This window comes from Heptranchias perlo, chromosome 3 (genome assembly GCF_035084215.1).
Source record: "Heptranchias perlo isolate sHepPer1 chromosome 3, sHepPer1.hap1, whole genome shotgun sequence".
NCBI lineage: Eukaryota > Metazoa > Chordata > Chondrichthyes > Hexanchiformes > Hexanchidae > Heptranchias > Heptranchias perlo.
The window spans coordinates 60,288,534-60,306,912 of NC_090327.1; the positions used below are offsets into that span (position 1 = coordinate 60,288,534).

Here is an 18,379-nt window from a genome sequence, read left to right on the forward strand (position 1 = left end):
CCGCTCTACTCTAGGTGTGTTAGCCACCTTTTCCATTCAGTTGCAGTGCAAATGGATGCCACTGCAAATTGCCTTCAAAGCTTCAAATTGGATGACCTCCCATCTGCCGTTCCCTCTGAATACTGTAAGAGAGAAAAAATTAAAGTATTAATTATACTTCAAATGGGGGAAGGTTGAGTGATGTGGAAGAGTAGAGGGGTTTGGGGGTTCAGGTTCATAAGACATTAAAACCAGCACCTTCAGTAAATAAGGCGATTTAAAAAAAGCTAATGGGTTCATGGCAAGAGATAGAGAATATAAAAGTCGAGATTTAATGGTGAATTTAATATAAAGCCTGAGTATAACTTATAGGTGTCAACCGTGGCTCAGTAGTAGCATTCTTGCCTCTGAGTCAGAATGTTCTGGGTTCAAGTCACACTCCAGAGACTTGAACACAAAATCTAGGGTGATGGTTCATGCAGCACTGAGGGAGTGCCCCTGTCAGATGCCATCTTTTGGACGAGAAGTTAAATCGAGGCCCCGTCAGGTGGACATAAAAGATCCAATGGCACTATTTCGAAGAAGTGCAGGGGAGTTCTATCTGGTGTCGTGGCCAATATTTATCCCTTAAACAACATCACTCAAACAGATTATCTGGTCATTATCACATCGCTGTTTGTGGGATCTTGCTGTGTGCAAATTGGCTGCTGCATTTCCTACATTACAACAGTGACTACACTTCAAAAGTACTTCATTGGCTGTAAATTGGCTATTGGGATGTCCTGAGGTCATAAAAGGCTCTACATAAATGCAAGTCTTTTCTTTTTGAAGCCAATCAAGCAGAATGCAGGTAAATGGAGCATCCACTTTACAGGAATGGCTCATTGAAAACTGATTTCCTCAGTTGTTTGTGTGTTGATTTAAAAAAGCTGAGTCGCACAACTGGCTGAATCTTAGTAGACTGGGAAGATTGCAAATAGAACTGTTAACTGCGCTTTCTGTTGGGTGAAGTGTTCAGTTAATTGGAACACCAAAGTGATTAAGCAACATCAGCAGTAGTTACAATATTTGGTGTTCATGCCCCCTTTCTCACTGTCTTTCACAGTTTTTAAAAACATCAGATAATGCAGCTTAAAAGAAATGTCAACTAGATATGTCATTTAAAGTATTTTCTTTGTGTGAGATACGTACTCGAATCTGTGATCATTCTCACTTCAGTGTTACCAGCAATTACAACAGAATGCATCGCATATTAAAGCTATCTTGGTATTGTTCATGTGGACCGGAAGTGTTTATAGACATGAGAGCAATGCAGAGTGGTATGTGGTTATCAGAAAATGAGACACGCCCTGCAGCTAGACAGAAACGTTGACCCTTGAGAAGCTATGGATGGACACTATTTGCAAAATACTGATGATATCTTTGTGGTGTGAAAAGCCACAATAAGTTGCTAAGAATGTATTAAAAACAGCAAGTAACAAGTCAGACTTCATTTGACTATAACTTCCTGCCATATTATTTTTCTTTTGCAACTGGGTAATTTTTAACAATTTAAGGACTTAAATGGAGATTTTAAAGAAAATATTAAAGAAGACACACGTGGAACAGTTTATTTAAGGTTTAAGGAAGAAGTTTTATGGAAGTAAAGATAATTGAAGATGAAAGAAAACTGGTAGGGCGAATTGTAGTAGACATTTAGGCAAATAAGATTTACTTCGGTGTGCTAATTTAAGACCAGGTATGAAAGAACAAGTGGGCTGAGGAGCTGAAGAATGTGAGAAAGTAGTGGGAAAGCCAATAGTGTTTTCAAAGACAGTAGTATTCCTAGTGCAGCAGCTGATGATACAGGCTGTGTCTTAGCTCATGAGGAAAGTAATTGTGAGCACGAAAATTTGAGTACTAAACAATTCATAGAACCCATTAAAATGAAAGCTGAGAAGTTGCAATGGAAGTTTTCAAATTACACACTAGACTTGAACATTTAAAATAGCTAATGCTAGTCCATACTTTTCTTTAAAAGTCCGTACACATTGTCCTTCAAGTCTGTTAGCTTTTGACTACAGTAGGGCAAATTGTTCATGGTGTATTTTCCAATTGGCATTATTTTATTGCCATTTAAATAAATGAGATAATGCTTGTTGAGAATATATCCTTTGGAGGCTGTTATAAAGAACATTTAGTACAAATCTAGGCAATAAATTCAAGTCACCTTGAGTTCATAAAAGGTAGAGGACATCTAAGAGTATTATTTAATTTTTTGAGAATGTAATGGAATTAGGAGATGCGTGCAATGTATGAATTGTATAATCAGACTTTTAAAAAAATCACATTCTCCCATGGCTTTTCTTATGAACAATTTAAAAAAAAATTCTCTCATTGTTTCTCATTTACTGCCACTCACTAGTTTTTCCTGCTTTGCCCTCTGTTTGTCTTCAATTCTAACATTCTCTAAGTTATCTCACACTTTCTTTTGTACTCCTCTCAGTATTCCAGTTTTTGTCTATAATTCTTTCACACACTCTCCCTTTGTATAAGTGTCATCCTTTGCTCAGTTGGTAGCACTCTCACCTCTTTGTCAGAAGGCTGTGGGTTCAAGCCCCACTCCAGGATTTGAGCAGATAATCTAAACTGACACTTCAATACAGTACTGAGGGTGTGTTGTATTGTTGGAGATGTCATCTTGCAGATAAGATGTTAAACCAAGACCCCATCTGCCTGTTGAGATGGATGTAAAAGATCCCAATGTCCTGGCTAAAATTTATCCCTCAATGAAACCGCCAAAACCAATTAACATGCCATTTATCTCTCATGTTTGTGGGATCTTGCTTGTTCACAGCTTCTGTGTTTGTTGACAAACTAACTGACTACATTTCAAAAGCAATTCATTGGCTGTGAAGTGCAATGTAATGTTCTGAGCATGTGAAAAGTGCTACATAAATGTAAGTTGTTTCTTTACTGTTTCTCTCTCTGTCTCTCTCCTCTTCAGGTTTTATGTCTCTCTTGCTCTTCTCTACACCTCATCTCTGTATTTATATTCTTTTCTGCTTCTTTCTCTTTCTTTTCTTTCAGTAGATATACACCTCGGAGGTATAAATTGGGAGGATGGAAGGGCAGGTATAATGGTAAGTATATGGAAAATTTAAACCTCACCAGCTTAGACCAAATATCTGTGTTATTGAACTAATGTGTCATTACCTTCTTGTAAGCACTATATAAAAAAAAATACTAGCTGATCTCCTGTGGTGTTGCTCATGGTGAGTCAATATATATTTTATGACAATACAGGCATTTATGTCATATAGGGGATAGCATTGATTTACAGTAACTGACTAAGTGAAATTCCATTTTATTAAATGGTAGGCTGAGATTTTTATTGGTGTTTTAGGGATTGAATTGCCAGACTGTCCATTATTCCGTGAAAACCTTACTTATTATATTTATTAAATATCTTATGTCTGCACTTATATAAAGAACCTTATTTCCTTTCATTCTTTTCATCAGAGTTTACCTCAGTAACTGAAATTTCTAATGTCTTAAATAAGGGTTTAAACAAAATAAGAAATTTACAAAAATGAATAAATTTATCCAATTATCTTGTACTTTTAATGCCTTCATTCAAGTTTTATTTGAAGACCTCAAACTCTCCTATAAGCCTGGACTTGATATTTTTGCCCAGAGCTGTGACACTGAGCTGAATTTGGATTATGTAGTTTGAACATATGCCTGTCTCTGCCCGTGCCTTGTTCATCTGCTGCTGAAACCCTAATTCATGCCTTTGTTACCTCTAGGCTCTGACTATTGCAATGCTCTCCTGGCCAGCTTCCCACCTTGCACCCTCCGTAATCTTGAGCTCATCCAAAACTTTGCTGCCTTTGATTTGTCACGTTGCTTGTCTGACATCCAGTACTGGATGAGCAGAAATTTTCTCCAACTAAATATTAGGAAGACCGAAGCCATTGTCTTCAGTCACCGATTGACTTCATTCCTCTTCCTGGCCACTGTCTGAGGCTGAACCAGACCGTTTGAAACCTTGGGGTCCTATTTGACCCTGAGATGAGCTTCCAACCCCATATCCGCTCCATCACCAAGACTGCCTATTTCCACCTTCGTAACATTGCCCGTCTCCACCCTTGCCTCAGCTCATCTGCTGCTGAAACCCTCATCTATTCCTTTGTTACTTCTAGACTTGACTATTCCAATGCTCTCCTGGTCAACCTCCCCCCTTGCACTAAATCCTGTTCACCCATCACCCCGTGCTCGGAGACCTACATTGGCTCCTGGTCCAGCAACGTCTCGATTTTAAAATTCTCATCCTTGTTTTCAAATCCCTCCATGGCTTCGCCCATCCCTATCTCTGTAATCTTCTCCAGCCCTACATCCCTCTGAGATCTTTGTGTTCCTTCAATTCTGGCCTCATGCTCATCCTCGATTTTAATCACTCCACCATTGGTGGCCATGCCATCAGCTCCCTAAGCTCTGGAATTCCCTCCCTAAACCTCTCCTCCTCTCTACCCTCCTCTCTTCTCATTTAAGATGCTCCTTAAAACCTACCTCTTTGACCAAGCTTTTGGTCACCTGTCCTAATATCACCGTATGTAGCTCGTGTCATATTCTGTTTGATAACACTCCTATGAAGCGCCTTGGAACGTTTTACTATGTTAAAGGTGCTATATAAATGCAAGTTCTTGTTGTTGGTGTACCTAATTTCCTAGTATGCATGAGTACCATTCAATCAGCTGTACTGATGCAAAATTTTACTTTAGCTTCTGGCAATTTCTGTTCAGTTGATTTTCAAAATTATTTGAAGAAACCCCAGAGGACAAATTTCAAAATCTACACTCGGGTACCCATGACCTTCTGACTCAAGTGCAAGGTCTACCACTGAGCCAAGCTGACACTCTAAACATGAACATGACAGAGACAAATAAGAGGCATTCCCTTAGAGCAATGCCATTGGAGATCCACTAGTTTAGACATGTAAAAGTTTTGAGGCAAGGGCCTCGATATTAACCCCCCCCCCCCCCCCCCCAAACCCAGCATGCACGTGCTGGCAACGGGTTTCATGTCATTGGAGTGTCCCACTTTATTAACATATTTAAATCAGGCTTGCACACTACTATTGGGAGCCTGATTTAAATTTAACAGTTGCCGCAGAGGTTTCCCAGGGCTCGGCAGCAAAAGGGAGGCTGGAGTTCCAACTCAAGAAGGTAAGTGCCTTTTCCAGAACTCCTTGTGGGCCAGGAAGAGCATGAGTGCTCTCCCCGGCCCCTCAAGTAAACCTTCGGCCTCTCCTCTGCTGATTGCGGTCTATCTCATCCCCCAGCTGCAATCACAGACTTCCCCTCATCCAGCCCCGATCTCTCGCTCTCTTCCTCGAAGGCTGACCCCCCAAGCCCTGATCTCTCACTCCTTCCCCCCCCCTCCCAATTTCTGACCTCCCAAGCCCCGATCTCTCGCTCCGTCCCCTCTCCCGATTGCCTGACACCGTCCCCAAGGGTCCCCGGCTGCGGCCTCCTGCGGATGGCTTTCCTGCCCGGCAGCCGGCCAACCTGTCAATTTGGCCAGCTGCCGGGCGGGAAAGGGAAGAAAATAATTATAATGAGGTCCTCCCGTTAAATTCAGCAGGAGTTCCGTTCCACGTCCCCGGCCTTGCCGGGCTTCACCCGCGCTACCGTGCACTGTACCCTTCCTGCCTCCCTGTAAATATCAGGGCCAATGAGTCTAAAGCTCACAGAGCATTCTGATTGGTTCCTCAAAGTTGAGCCAAACAAAAAATACTTCAACACTTCACTATCTCTGAACACATCTTTGGGGAAAATCCCCCCCCCCCTCTCAAAGTCCCTTTAGCAGCTATTTGCATCTTTTCATTTGATTCATCCCACCCGTGGCTGTTTCTTTTTCTTTATTTTGTTCCTCTCTGCCTGACACATTCTTTTTCTAACAGAGACTATTCCTGTTCTTTTATTCGTTTGAAACCACAGCCATTTCTTCTTCTTTCCATTTTCTTATTTCCAGCTGGGTCCACTCTTGTGTATTTATTTATTTTGAACTGAAGCTCTTCACTTGTTTTGTTCCTTTCCTACTTCAGTCTTTCCATTCATTTTTTTTCTTTCTTTCCTCTTCCTGCCACAGTCTTTATTGTTTACTCTTTTATATTCTCCTCAGACCCTTCCCATCATTGTCCACCAGCTGTGAGCTACAGATAATATCCAATCGTTAAACTACATTGGCAGCTGTAACAATATATTATGTTCTACGTATTTTACTACTCTTGTAAAGCAAGGAATGCTTCAACTCACCTTGAATGACAGCACAGGAGATTTGTTAACAGATCAATAAGTATTATAAATTACATAAGTATTATAAATTACAAACTTAAAAATTACATCATAGGAACTGTAAATAAACTCCTATTCAGGGATCTTTTGCCCTTCCTCTGCCGATTTCATAGCTGAACTAGATATGCTGCAGTAAATCCCCAGTAGCAGGCTCCTTGATGAAGGCTGGTGAACCCTCTAAAAAATATTTAATGAACCCCATGGGCAGAAGATTGGCAGGTCATCGATGCATCTTTGTGGTGAGTAGAAGTACCAATTTCTCAAAAGCAGAAGATCTTGGCTGTAGAATCACTCAGTACGCAAACATTGTAACCTGGAAAGAAAATAAACAATGCTGCTATTTTAATAGCATTTAATTCATCATTTATTATTTCCTCTTCACCTATCTTCCAAATCCGGCTTCCCCTTTTTCCTCCTATTATTCTTCCTCCTGTTCCTTTTCCTTCCCCCATGTTACTATGTTTTAAAAAAAAAATTAGTCACTATCTAAGTAATATAAGGATAGATTTCCTCAGGTACAGTGAAGACGAAAAAAGGGATGGAGATCTCTATATTGCCATGGAATTTTCTAAGACTTTCCCAGTTGACGTCAGTGGGCTTGCGGCTGAATTAGTAACGTTCCCACCCCCGCCTCAGTTTCTGCATCGTCAACTCCATTTGCTCGATGTCCCTTGATACCCTTACTTAACAAATATCTATCGAACTCGGCCTTGAAATTTCCATTGACCCAGCATTCACAGAATTTTGGGAGGGATTTCCAGATTTCCACTACCCTTTGTGTTCCTATGTCTGTCCATTGCGTGTGCCAGGATAGGCCACCTGAAGAAATCTGGTGCAAGAGCTGTCCTGGGGCCCCCAAGGACCAAAGGGTGTGTGGGGGTCCTGTGGAAGAACGAAGATGAAGGAGGCAGGTTAGTGGATTCTCATTGGGCCCCTCCTCCCCCCTCCCAAGGATAGTCTAGCAACAGCCAGAGGCCCACTCCTGTTCTCTGCCCATTTTTTTCTGATACAAGGCCCAGCCAGAAGGCGAAACTGCTGCTAACGTGCCCTGACCATGCAAATAGTCCAGTGCTGGAAAATTGTGCGATCCTGTTTGACAGATGCGCAGCACCTGTCGGATGTCCAGCGGGTGCTCAAAGATAAACCTATCTTTTAACCTTTTTATTCTACACTTAATCTAAGTTTAAAACCTTTAATGTGTCTTTTATTCTTCTGCTTCCCTGTTCCCCCTTTCCAATTTGGAGATGCGAGCAACTTTGGAAGAAACAAATTGGCACGTGATTGGTTTAAATTCGCTGCAGAGATCGTTTTTTTTTAGCCAATCAAATGGCAAAGAATTCAATAAGGACATGTAAACTTCAAGTTTTTCTGTGCCAAGCAGGAAGTGATGGCTGCCATCTGATGAATAATCTTGCTGGCTGGATCTAGAAGAGTAAAATTGTCTGTTGCACTATGGGTTTGAGTAATAAGAAACCGGTTATCTTCAAATTCACTTTTCCTACTTTTGATTTGTTGTTATGTAGAAGGTTAGCTTTGTGCCTGTTTATGGAAAATGTAAATCATAATTGGACAAGAATAAAAAAGAAATTCAGCAGTTGGAGTAAAAAGCTCCTGACAGAATAAATCAAATTTGTCAAAAACAAATGCTTTAGGAGCTTAACGCAAACAATACAGAGGGTCTTTGGTCAGCAAGCAGTAAACATTTTGCATGAAGAAAAATGCATAAATGTTTAATGGTTTTGAAAAACATACAACCGTATTTGTTATACTTATGAAAATAAAAATTGTGGTGCATAGACAACAGGAAGCTTTGAGTTATGTATTAGTTTCCATTATGAATCAAGGTATGATTTTGACAGTTCACAGCACTAAAGATCTAAAAATCTAGAAAAGCAATATGGTGTTCGTATAAAAAAAAAGCTTCATTTGTAAGAATGAAGAATTTGTTATTACACTCAGTTGTCCATCTGGCAGGTTTGGGGTAGGTGGTAACTTGTGTTGAAATTATACAGCAGCCATAATATATCAGAACTAAGTGTTCAGTAAGGAAAAATTATACATACAATTAGCATTTCACTTTTAATGAAAAACATCTGTTTATGATAAATGATAAAGATAATTTTACAAAAGATTATGTACATATCTCCATCTGTGAATCTGTCCACTGTGCTTGTGAAGTCTGGTGTCTTTAGTGTTGTATAATAAGTTTACAAATTTGCTCAGGTTTGGTTTGATACAAATTACATGCTGCATTCATGTATGTTTTATAGCAGTACTTTTGCAAACCCAAATGCAGGCAGAACATTATGTTGGAACCTCTAATCTTTAATATAACTGGTCCTAAGAATTAATATATTTGAGGTAGAGCCCCAAGTTACATGACTGGCGACCACGTTGCTCTCTGCTCTGTGATAAGAGATCTCTGCACTTGTTATTGCTCATGTATGCAGAACTCTCCTCATCTGCTTGTGAACATTGGTTACATTTTATTGTTAGGAGAGAGCCAGTGGTCCCTTTTAGTTCTCTCTCAACATTAAAAATTAAGTTTAAAAAAGTTCCTAGTGGACCAGCAAGAATAGCTATATTACTGTAACATTAATCCTTTACAACAAAAAGAAGCACCTACTGTTTTTGCTCAAACACAACTTTAGCTCACTCTGAATATTGCAACAACGTTAACTCACGGTCACCTTAATCAGATAACCTAGTGTGGTTCACATGTATTTGTATTGTGTATAATATTTTTTGTGTTTTTTTTTTAAAAGTGTCATTTCACCATTTTGCTGTGAAATGAACAACAAAGGCACGACTGTAATGTTGCTCATTTTGGAATGTCAAACATGGCTCAGTGGTAATACTATTGTTCCTAAGTCAGAAGGTCGTGGGTTCAATCCCCACTCCAGAGACTTGAGCACATAATCTAGGTTGACACTTCACTCCAGTCTCCAGTACTGAGGGTGTGCTGCACTGCCAGAGATGCCGTCTTTCAGATGAGACGATAAACCAAGGCCCTGTCGTATCTCAGGTGGGCGTAAAATATCCCATTGCACTACTTAAATTTTTTTTCCAGTGTCCTGGCCAACATTTATCCCTCGACCAACATCACTTCAACGCCCCGCGCCCCCCCCCCCCCCTCAGATTATCTGGTCATTGCTATGCCCAAACATCAGTGACTTAATTTCAAAGTATGTGGTTGGTTGTAAAGCACTTTGGGATGCCTGAGGGCTTGAAAAGTGCTATATAAATGCAAGTTCGTTCTTTTATCTTGAATTTGTACTCATGTACTTAAAAAAAAAACTCAAGTGGAATTGTCCAGCTGAAAATAGCTGGGAGCACCGATACTAGTAACTGCTGTTTGCACCTGGTGTAGCAGTAAATCTGCAGTACTGCTACGTGTGTAGCTGTTTGTACTTCCTCTGTCCTTAGATCACTCAACATTGCTGGTGGGGGTGGATACAACGAGAGGTTGGAGCAAAAATGGGCTGGACAGCAAAGGACAAATAATGACTAACCACGTCCCTGCGATTGTGCTACAGGTTGCGCAGCTAAGATTAGAGGAAGCTGGGTTTATCCTAATTGCTATGAGTGAAGCCAGTGCCTGAGGCTGCAATAACTGATTATCTCTGTACCCTTTCCTTAGCAAGGCAGGTCGTTACTAATTGAGCTCACTCTAGATTATTTTTCTTCATGCCCAATACAAAACGTCGACTCCTATGGGTAAACTACTTGTGAACCAAAATGTGACTTTATGCCAAACATAATCTGGGATGGCATGGCTTGGGCGAAGAATGAACTGTTCTATTGGTACCGGACAGTACATAGGAATGTCTCGCGTCACTTCGGAAGATGAGTGATTTCAGCCACATCAGACAAACAAAACTAATCAAGCAACTTTATTCATGGAGAGAGTTTTTTTGATGTCACTGGCTGTGTCAGCCCTATAGTGTATATTAGCTGCAAGTGTCCTTGCAGCAGATGTCATCTCTGCTGACCTGAAGCCTGTGATGCCAGTTCTCAGCAGTCATTGCTAGATAGGTATACCAAGGCCTCCAGATATGTTGCTGGCACTATGGCAGATTCAGCCAACTGGGTTGTGTTGGCTGTTAATCACATACGTTTGCTTTCTTTCATCCAGTGCCACTTAAAACGTAATATGCGGTGATGCAATGCTTCTGAAGAACCATCCAGCATTCAAGTTATTCAGGGCTTTACCTATTGGATTCATGCGATCAGATCGTTGTTATGGGTTCATTTATGAATCTATTGACAAAGCACCTTGCCTAGATGTAGGTATGAGGATATAAGTGGGTGAGTGCAGAATCCCTCTAATGCAGCCCAACCCTTCAGATAAATCTCCATTGGCTCTCCTCTTTCTCTAAAAGCACAAGTATAAGGGGATTCCCTTAGGGAAACCCATTGCGCCACAATTATTGTCGTTGCCCAAAAAATGGCTGTGCCAAAACAATTACCACAATGTCTCCTGACAATTTAAATCAGAATAGTAGAAATATTAGCACATCTAGACATTTGTATATTCAAACACATTGTCCGCTTCAAACAGTTACTCTAGCAACCACCTAAACAAGCTGGTTCTAAGGAGACATTGCTTCTTAATGAAGGTGTAATTTCCGTCTTGAATGTGGTATTTTTAAAACTTAAGTTAAACCAAGAAACACAGATCAAAATAACTAATATTTATTTAGCGACTGCATTTATTGAGACGCTTGATAAATACCTAGTCCTCCATCATTAATGCATCTGTCATACATCCAGTCTCAGTGGGCATGTAATTTACCCAGTGTGTAGCATAAATATGCAGAAGCCACAAAGCATACGAACATACAAAAATGACGGGCAGGAAAAGACCAGCTGGTCCATCAAGCCTGCCCCCCACATATGATGGCTGGAGCATCATGACTAGACATTACCTACCCCCCCCCCCCAACCCCCCATCCGTAGCCATGTAATCTTCTGGGAGAGGCAAAAAAACCCAGGGCCAGATGTGTAAGAATTGTTCGCTTTTACCCAGTATATATATTTTCTTTTACATCATAGCCACTCACCTGACACAGGCTGTCAGCTGGCGGAAACGGCCACAAACTTATCAAATTTTTTATTACTGTGCTGCTCTGTGGACAGGAAGGTACGAGACATCCTCACGTAGGCTGTGACTGGCTGGTAGTTTCACTAAACAAATAAGAACACAGGAATGAGACATGCAAGGATGTGAATAAGGAAATTGAAGTTGTGATTATCTTGTAACCAGTGTGCTAACAGTGAAACATAAGTGTTAGATTCAGTGATATGGGAGCTGAGATATTCAACTTGAATTAGAATTTTTGGATCATTCATGGAATTTTCCATTAATACAACAGATAAATGTAATTCAGTTTTTTTTTAAAACAATGATTCATGAATTTGTTTAGTCATCTGAACATTCAGCATTCTACCGCCTTTATTTTGTGAAAGATTTTGTAGCAGTCTTTATAAGAATATCTTATACACTTTTTCTTGTTAGTTGTATAAAAACTAATGGATATTAGAAAATGTCAACTACATTGCATGTGTAATTCACAGTGCATAGGACACATTCTTCATTAGCTCATCTCCATATAAAAATGAATAGAAATCATCCAAACAAGGGAAAATCATGAAAGACAAGGCAGTTAGCAATGTTGGGGTTCATACCATGGGTGAAGATGCACCTCCCCACCCGCCCCCAACCCCCCACCACCACCAACCCAACCAAATGACTGTTCTTCATGTGTGAGCTTGATCAACGAATACTGGCAGGTTATTCAACTGCAAGCCTATTGAAGCTGAGCCCAATCCTGCCCCTAAGATGATGACCATAAATGTGGGGTCATTGGATAGCGATCAGGAGGAAGAACCCTGGTGGATATTGTTCCTCCCAAGTCTAAGGGTGCTGATGCTAGGTATAGTGTTAGCACTGCCCTACCTGGGATCACATAACTTGGCATTGTGTTGGTTAAGCATAGAATCATAGAAAGGTTACAGCACGGAAGGAGGCCATTTGGCCCATCGAGTCTGTGCTGGCTCTATGCAAGTGCAATCCAGCTAGTCCCACTCCCCTGTCCTATCCCTGTAGTCCTGCAGATTTTTTCCTTTCAAGTATTTATCCAGTTCCCTTTTGAGGGCCATGATTGAATCTGCTTCCACCACTCCCTCTGGCAGTGCATTCCAGATCCTAACCACTTGCTGTGTGTAAAAAAAAAAAGTTTTTCCTCATGTCACCTTTGGTTCTTTTGCCAATCACCTTAAATCTATGACCTCTGGTCCTTGACCCTTCCGCCAATGGGAACAGTTTCTCTCTAACTATTCTGTCTAGACCCTTCATGATTTTGAATACCTCTATCAGACCTCCTCGCCAACTTCTCTGTTCCAAGGAGAACAACCCCTTCTTGTTCAGTCTATCCACGTAACTAAAGTCCCTCATCCCTGGAATCATTCTAGTAAATCTCTTCTGCACCCTCTCTAAGGCCTTCACATCTTTCCGAAAGTGTGGTGCCCAGAACTGGACACAATACTCCAGCTATGGCCGAACCAGTGTTTTATAAAGGTTCATCATGACTTCCTTGCTTTTGTACCCTATGCCTCTAATTATAAAGCCCAGGATCCCGTGTGCTTTTTTAACTGCTTTCTCAACCTGCCCTGCCACCTTCAACGATTTGTGTACAGACACCCCCAGATCTCTCTGTTCCTGTGCCCTTTTAGAATTGTGCCCTTTAGTCTATATTGCCTTCATTCTTCCTACCGAAATATATCACCTCGCATTTTTCTGGGTTAAATTTAATCTGCCACATGTCCGCCCATGTCACCAGCCTGTCTATATCCTCTTGAAGTCTATCACTATCCTCCTCGCTGTTCACTACATTTCTAAGTTTTGTGTCATCTGCAAACTTGGAAATTGTGCCCTGTACACCCGAGTCTAAGTCATTAATATATATTAAGAAAAGCAGTGGTCCCAGCACTGACCCCTGGGGAACACCACTGTACACCTCCCTCCAGTCCGAAAAACAACCGTTCACCACTACTCTCTGTTTCATGTTACCTAGCCAATGCTGTATCCTTGCTGCTATTGCCCCTTTTATTTCATGGGCTTCAATCTTGATGACAAGCCTATTATGTGGCACCTTATCAAACGCCTTTTGAAAGTCCATCTACACCACATCACCTGCATTGCCCTCATCTACCCTCTCTGTTACCTCATCAAAAACCGCTTACCAAGTTTGTCAAACACGATTTGCCTTTAACAAATCCGTGCTGGCTTTCCCTAATCAGCCCACACTTGCCCAAGTGACTGCTAATTCTGTCCCGGATTATCGTTTCCAGAAGTTTCCCCACCACCGAGGTTAAATTGACTGGCCTATAGTTGCTGGGTTTATCCTTACACCCTTTTTTGAACAAGGGTGTAACATTTGCAATTCTCCAGTCCTCTGACACCACTCCCATATCTAAGGCTGTTTGGAAGATTATGGCCGGTACCTCCACAATTTCCAGCCGTACTTCCCTCAGCAACCTAGGGTGCATCCCATCTGGACCGGGTGACTTATCTACTTTAAGTACAGCTAGACTTCCAAGTACCTCCTCTTCATCAATTTTTAGCCCATCCAGCACAAAGGTAGATGGTAGTGGTTGTTGGAGGCCAATCATCTTAGCCCTAGGACATTGTTGCAGGAATTCCTCAGGGCAGTGTCCTAGGCCCACCATCTTCAGCTACGTCATCAATGACCTTCCCTCCATCATAAGGTCAGAAGTGGGGGATGTTCGCTGATGATTGCACAGTCTTCATTCCATTCGCCACCCCTCAGATAATGAAGCAGTCCATGCCCGCATGCAGCAAGACTTGGACAACATCCAGGCTTAGGCTGAGAAGTGGCAAGTAATATTCGCGCCAGACAAGTGCCAGGCAATGACCATCTCCAACGAGAGAGAGTCTAACCACCTTCCCCTGACATTCAACGGCGTTACCATCGCCGAATCCCCCACCATCAACATCCTGGGGGTCACCATTGACCAGAAACTTAACTGGACCAGCCATATAAATACTGTGGCTACAAGAGCAGGTCAGAGGCTGGGTATTCTGCAGCGAGTGACTCACCTCCTAACTCCCCAAAGCCTTTCCACCATCTACAAGGCGCAAGTCAGGAGTGTGATGGAATACTGTCCACTTGCCTGGATGAGTGCAGCTCCAACAACACACAAGAAGCTCGACACTATCCAGCACAAATCAGCCTGCTTGATTGGCGACCCATCCACCACCCTAAACATTCACTCCCTTCATCACCGGCGCACAGTGGCTGCAGTGTGCACCAGCCACAGGATGTACTGCAGCAACTCGCCCAGTCTTCTTCCACAGCACCTCCCAAACCTGCGATCTCTCTAACTAGAAGGACAAGGGCAGCAGGCTCATGGGAACAACACCACCTGCACGTTCCCCTCCAAGTCATGCACCATCCCAACTTGGAAATATATCGCCGTTCCTTCATCGTCGCTGGGTCAAAATCCTGGAACTCCCTACCTAACAGCACTGTGGGAGAATCTTCACCACACTGACTGCAGCGGTTCAAGAAGGCGGCTCACCACCACCTTCTCAAGGGCAATTAGGGATGGGCCATAAATGCTAGCCTTGCCATCGAGGCCCACATCCCATGAACGAATAATAAAAAAAATCCAGTATCTGAGCTACATCTTCCTTTTACTGAGACTGGCAGCATCTTCTTCCTTGGTAAAGACAGATGCAAAGTACTCATTTAGTATCTTGGCCATGCCCCTTGCCTCCATGAGTAGATCTCCTTTTTGGTCCCTAATCGGCCCCACCTCCTCTTGTCACCCATTTACTGTTTACATGCTTATAGAGGACTTTTGGATTCCCTTTTATGTTGGCCGCCAGTCTATTCTCATACTCTCTCGTTGCCCCTCTTATTTCCTTTTTCACTCCCCCTCTGAACTTTCTATATTCTGCCTGGTTCTCACTTGTGTTATCAACCTGACATCTGTCATACGCCCCTTTTTTCTGCTTCATCTTACTCTCTATCTCTTTTGCCATCCAGGGAGCTCTGGCTTTAGTTGCCCTACCTTTCTCCCTCGTGGGAATCTACCTAGACTGTACCTGAACTATCTGCTCCTTAAAGGCCGCCCCTTGTTCAATTACAGTTTTGCGTGCCAATCTTTGATTCCAATTTACCCGGGCCAGATTTGTTCTCACCCCACTGAAATTGGCCCTGCTCCAATTGAGTATTTTTACTTTGGAGTGGTCCATGTCCTTTTCCATAGCTATTCTAAACGTTATGATACTATGATCGCTGTTCCCTAAATGTTCCCCCACTGACACTTGCGCTACTTGGCCCACCTCATTCCCCAGAACCAAATCCATCAATGCCTCCTTCCTCGTTGGGCCAGAAACGTACTAGCCAAGAAAGTTCTCCTGAACACACTTCAAAAATTCCACCCCCTCTTTGCCCCTTATAGTATTGCTATCCCAGTCTATATTAGGATAGCTGAAGTCCCCCGTTATCATTACTCTATGGGTTTTGCACCTCTCTGTAATTTCCCTGCAAATTTGCTCCTCTATATCCTTCCCACTAGTTGGTGGCCTATAGAATACACCCAGTAGTGTAATGGCACCTCTATTGTTTCTTAACTCTAACCAAATAGATTCTGTCCTTGGCCCCTCCACAACATCCTCTCTCTCCAGCACTGCAATATTCTCCTTAATGAATACTGCCACCCTACCTCCTTTCTTTCCTTCGCTATCTTTCCTGAACATCTTGTATCCAGGAATATTTATTACCCAATCCTACCCTTTCTTGAGCCAGGTCTCTGCTATCGCCACAACATCATATTCGCATGTGGCTATTTGCGCCTGCAGCTCACCAACCTTGTTTATCATGCTTCGTGCATTTACACAGAGGCCCTGTTATCCAATCTTAGACTTGTACTCTCTCTTAGTCTGGTCCCATCTAATACCATACTATTTCTTATTCTAGTGCTATCTTTCTCACCCAATCCTTTGTGCACCTTGTTTCTCCTTTCCAGTGCTACATCCTGGTGCCCACCCCCCGTCAAATTAGTTTAAACCCTCCCCCACATTATTAGCAAGTCTCCCTGTGAGGACATTGGTCCCAGCCCCGTTGAGGTGCAACCCGTCCGGCCTGTACAGGCCCCACCTCCCCCATGAAGCATGAAAACTTCCAGCCAGTATGGCTCAGTACCATGCCACACTATAAACATTTACCCATTGAGCTATTCGGCAGCAAGTATAGCTTTTTATCTGTCCTTTTAGTTTCAGTTTTAACATCAATACTCTGTTTGCAGTGATTAGCCTATTCCAGTTCTGATCCCATCTGAAAGATGAACTTAGCTTACTCTTTCAAATGCTAATTAGCACACTGAGTGTTGCCAGCATTTTCTGGTTTTATTTCAGATTGAAATCATGTTCTGCTCAGTTCGTATCTGAGTCGTGGGGCCGTGGTGGGGAGAGGGAAAATAAATCTGAATTACAGTTAACAGTGGCGCCTCCTGGCGAATGGCTGCTTGAAGCATTGGTGTCAGCCTAAGAACAGTTTGTTCATCAGCCCCTTCTGCTGCAGAAGCACTAGGCCAGGCAGATGAAGAAGGTGGAAACTGATTCAGAATGTTCCCATTGACAAGTCTAAAGTTTAATTCCTAAAAGCAGAATAATGAGACTACTGCTATCTTACATAAATCTCTCTCTTGTTACAGGTGGGAAAGCTGGCGTTTTGATGGTGAAAGTCTTGGATTTGCATGAAGAATGTTCAGTGTTTGTAGCTTTATGCCAGCCATTGAGGCAAGCCTCCACAGAGCAAGCTGTTGAAAATGATGGCTGCGCCAGCAAAACCCAACTCAAGGTGTTATTCACAAGAGAAACAGTGTCCCATCTCAGGATCAGTGCAGGAGATACTGTTCACATCTATCCACCATGGTAAGTGCCACATATCCTTCCACAAATACAAGTTGGTTAAATTGTTTCTTGAATACAAAATTATATTTTATGCCCAACATTAAAGTTGTTAAGGATCAAATAAGGGTTATTAAAAAAAATGCCCTGTAACTAAATAATGGATGTCACAATGGAAGCAAATGTTATAGTCCTGTGAACTGGTGTGCTATGAATTATTGTGTGTCTAAATAATGGATTCGTCAAGGTTTTATTGAAATATATTGCTCTTAAGATTGCACTGCCCTGGTGTCTTCCTGTGTTCTATTTAGATGGAACAGTTTACATGTGTATGACTCCCTTCTGTGCATATTGCAGTTGGCTAAAAGAGAACATAGTATTTTTGCCAACAAATTGTAGCTATTCTTTCACAATACAGTGTATTGATGGGTAAAGGAATATACTTCAGCAGCTCCTGAAACAGAAAAGCTGTTCAGCTGCTCAGTTGTGACTGAGCTTGTCTTATGATGAGGATGTGCCTGCTGCTGCAGCTCAATGGGCCAAGTTTTGTGATGTTAATGCCTTCCCCTAATTTAAATAGGCTCCCAGCACGTGGAAATACAAGCCCAGGGTGTTTGGTCTGGAGCAGAGTTGGCTGGATGGTAAAAGATATTGTGAATCAGCAGCTCTTAAAAGCCTGCAGTTGTAGTGGTGGTAGAGAAGCTGAGTAATTGTTTAGAATAACACAAAGAAGAAATGTGAGCAAAACCGCACCTCTTGATGCTGAAGAGTTGGAGGTTGTGCTGCAGGAGGTGGTCTCAATTTGGGACTGAAGGCCACTGTCCATTAGAAACTGAAGTGCAAGTTGCATGAAGGATAGTCACTATCCAAGTCAATGCAGTCACCCAGGTCACTTATACCTGGCTGCAAATGAGATTTTTTTTTTAGTATCATGAGGAAGGCAAAGGTAAGTGCACTCATTTTAGCTCACATTTCTATCAAGTATGGTACAAACCTAAATTGGTAACTCCTGCACCCTTTAAGACAAGGATGTCCAACCTTTTGGAGCTGAGGGCTATACCAGTGAGTGGTCCAAACCAGTGAGTGGCCCACATGATTACCCAAAAATGTGAGGTCTAAT

General features: G+C 42.1%; 1 protein-coding gene across 3 annotated transcripts in view; it reads left to right on the forward strand.

Moving 5' to 3' along the window:
• The window catches only part of spidr (scaffold protein involved in DNA repair), a 316,427-nt gene that overhangs the window by 102,629 nt on the left and 195,419 nt on the right, over positions 1–18,379 (forward strand). For all 3 annotated transcript variants that reach the window (XM_067979905.1, XM_067979906.1, XM_067979908.1), the window contains one exon: positions 17,064–17,283. In XM_067979905.1, the coding sequence (XP_067836006.1) occupies positions 17,064–17,283 (220 nt within the window). The remainder of the gene's footprint in view (positions 1–17,063; positions 17,284–18,379) is intronic.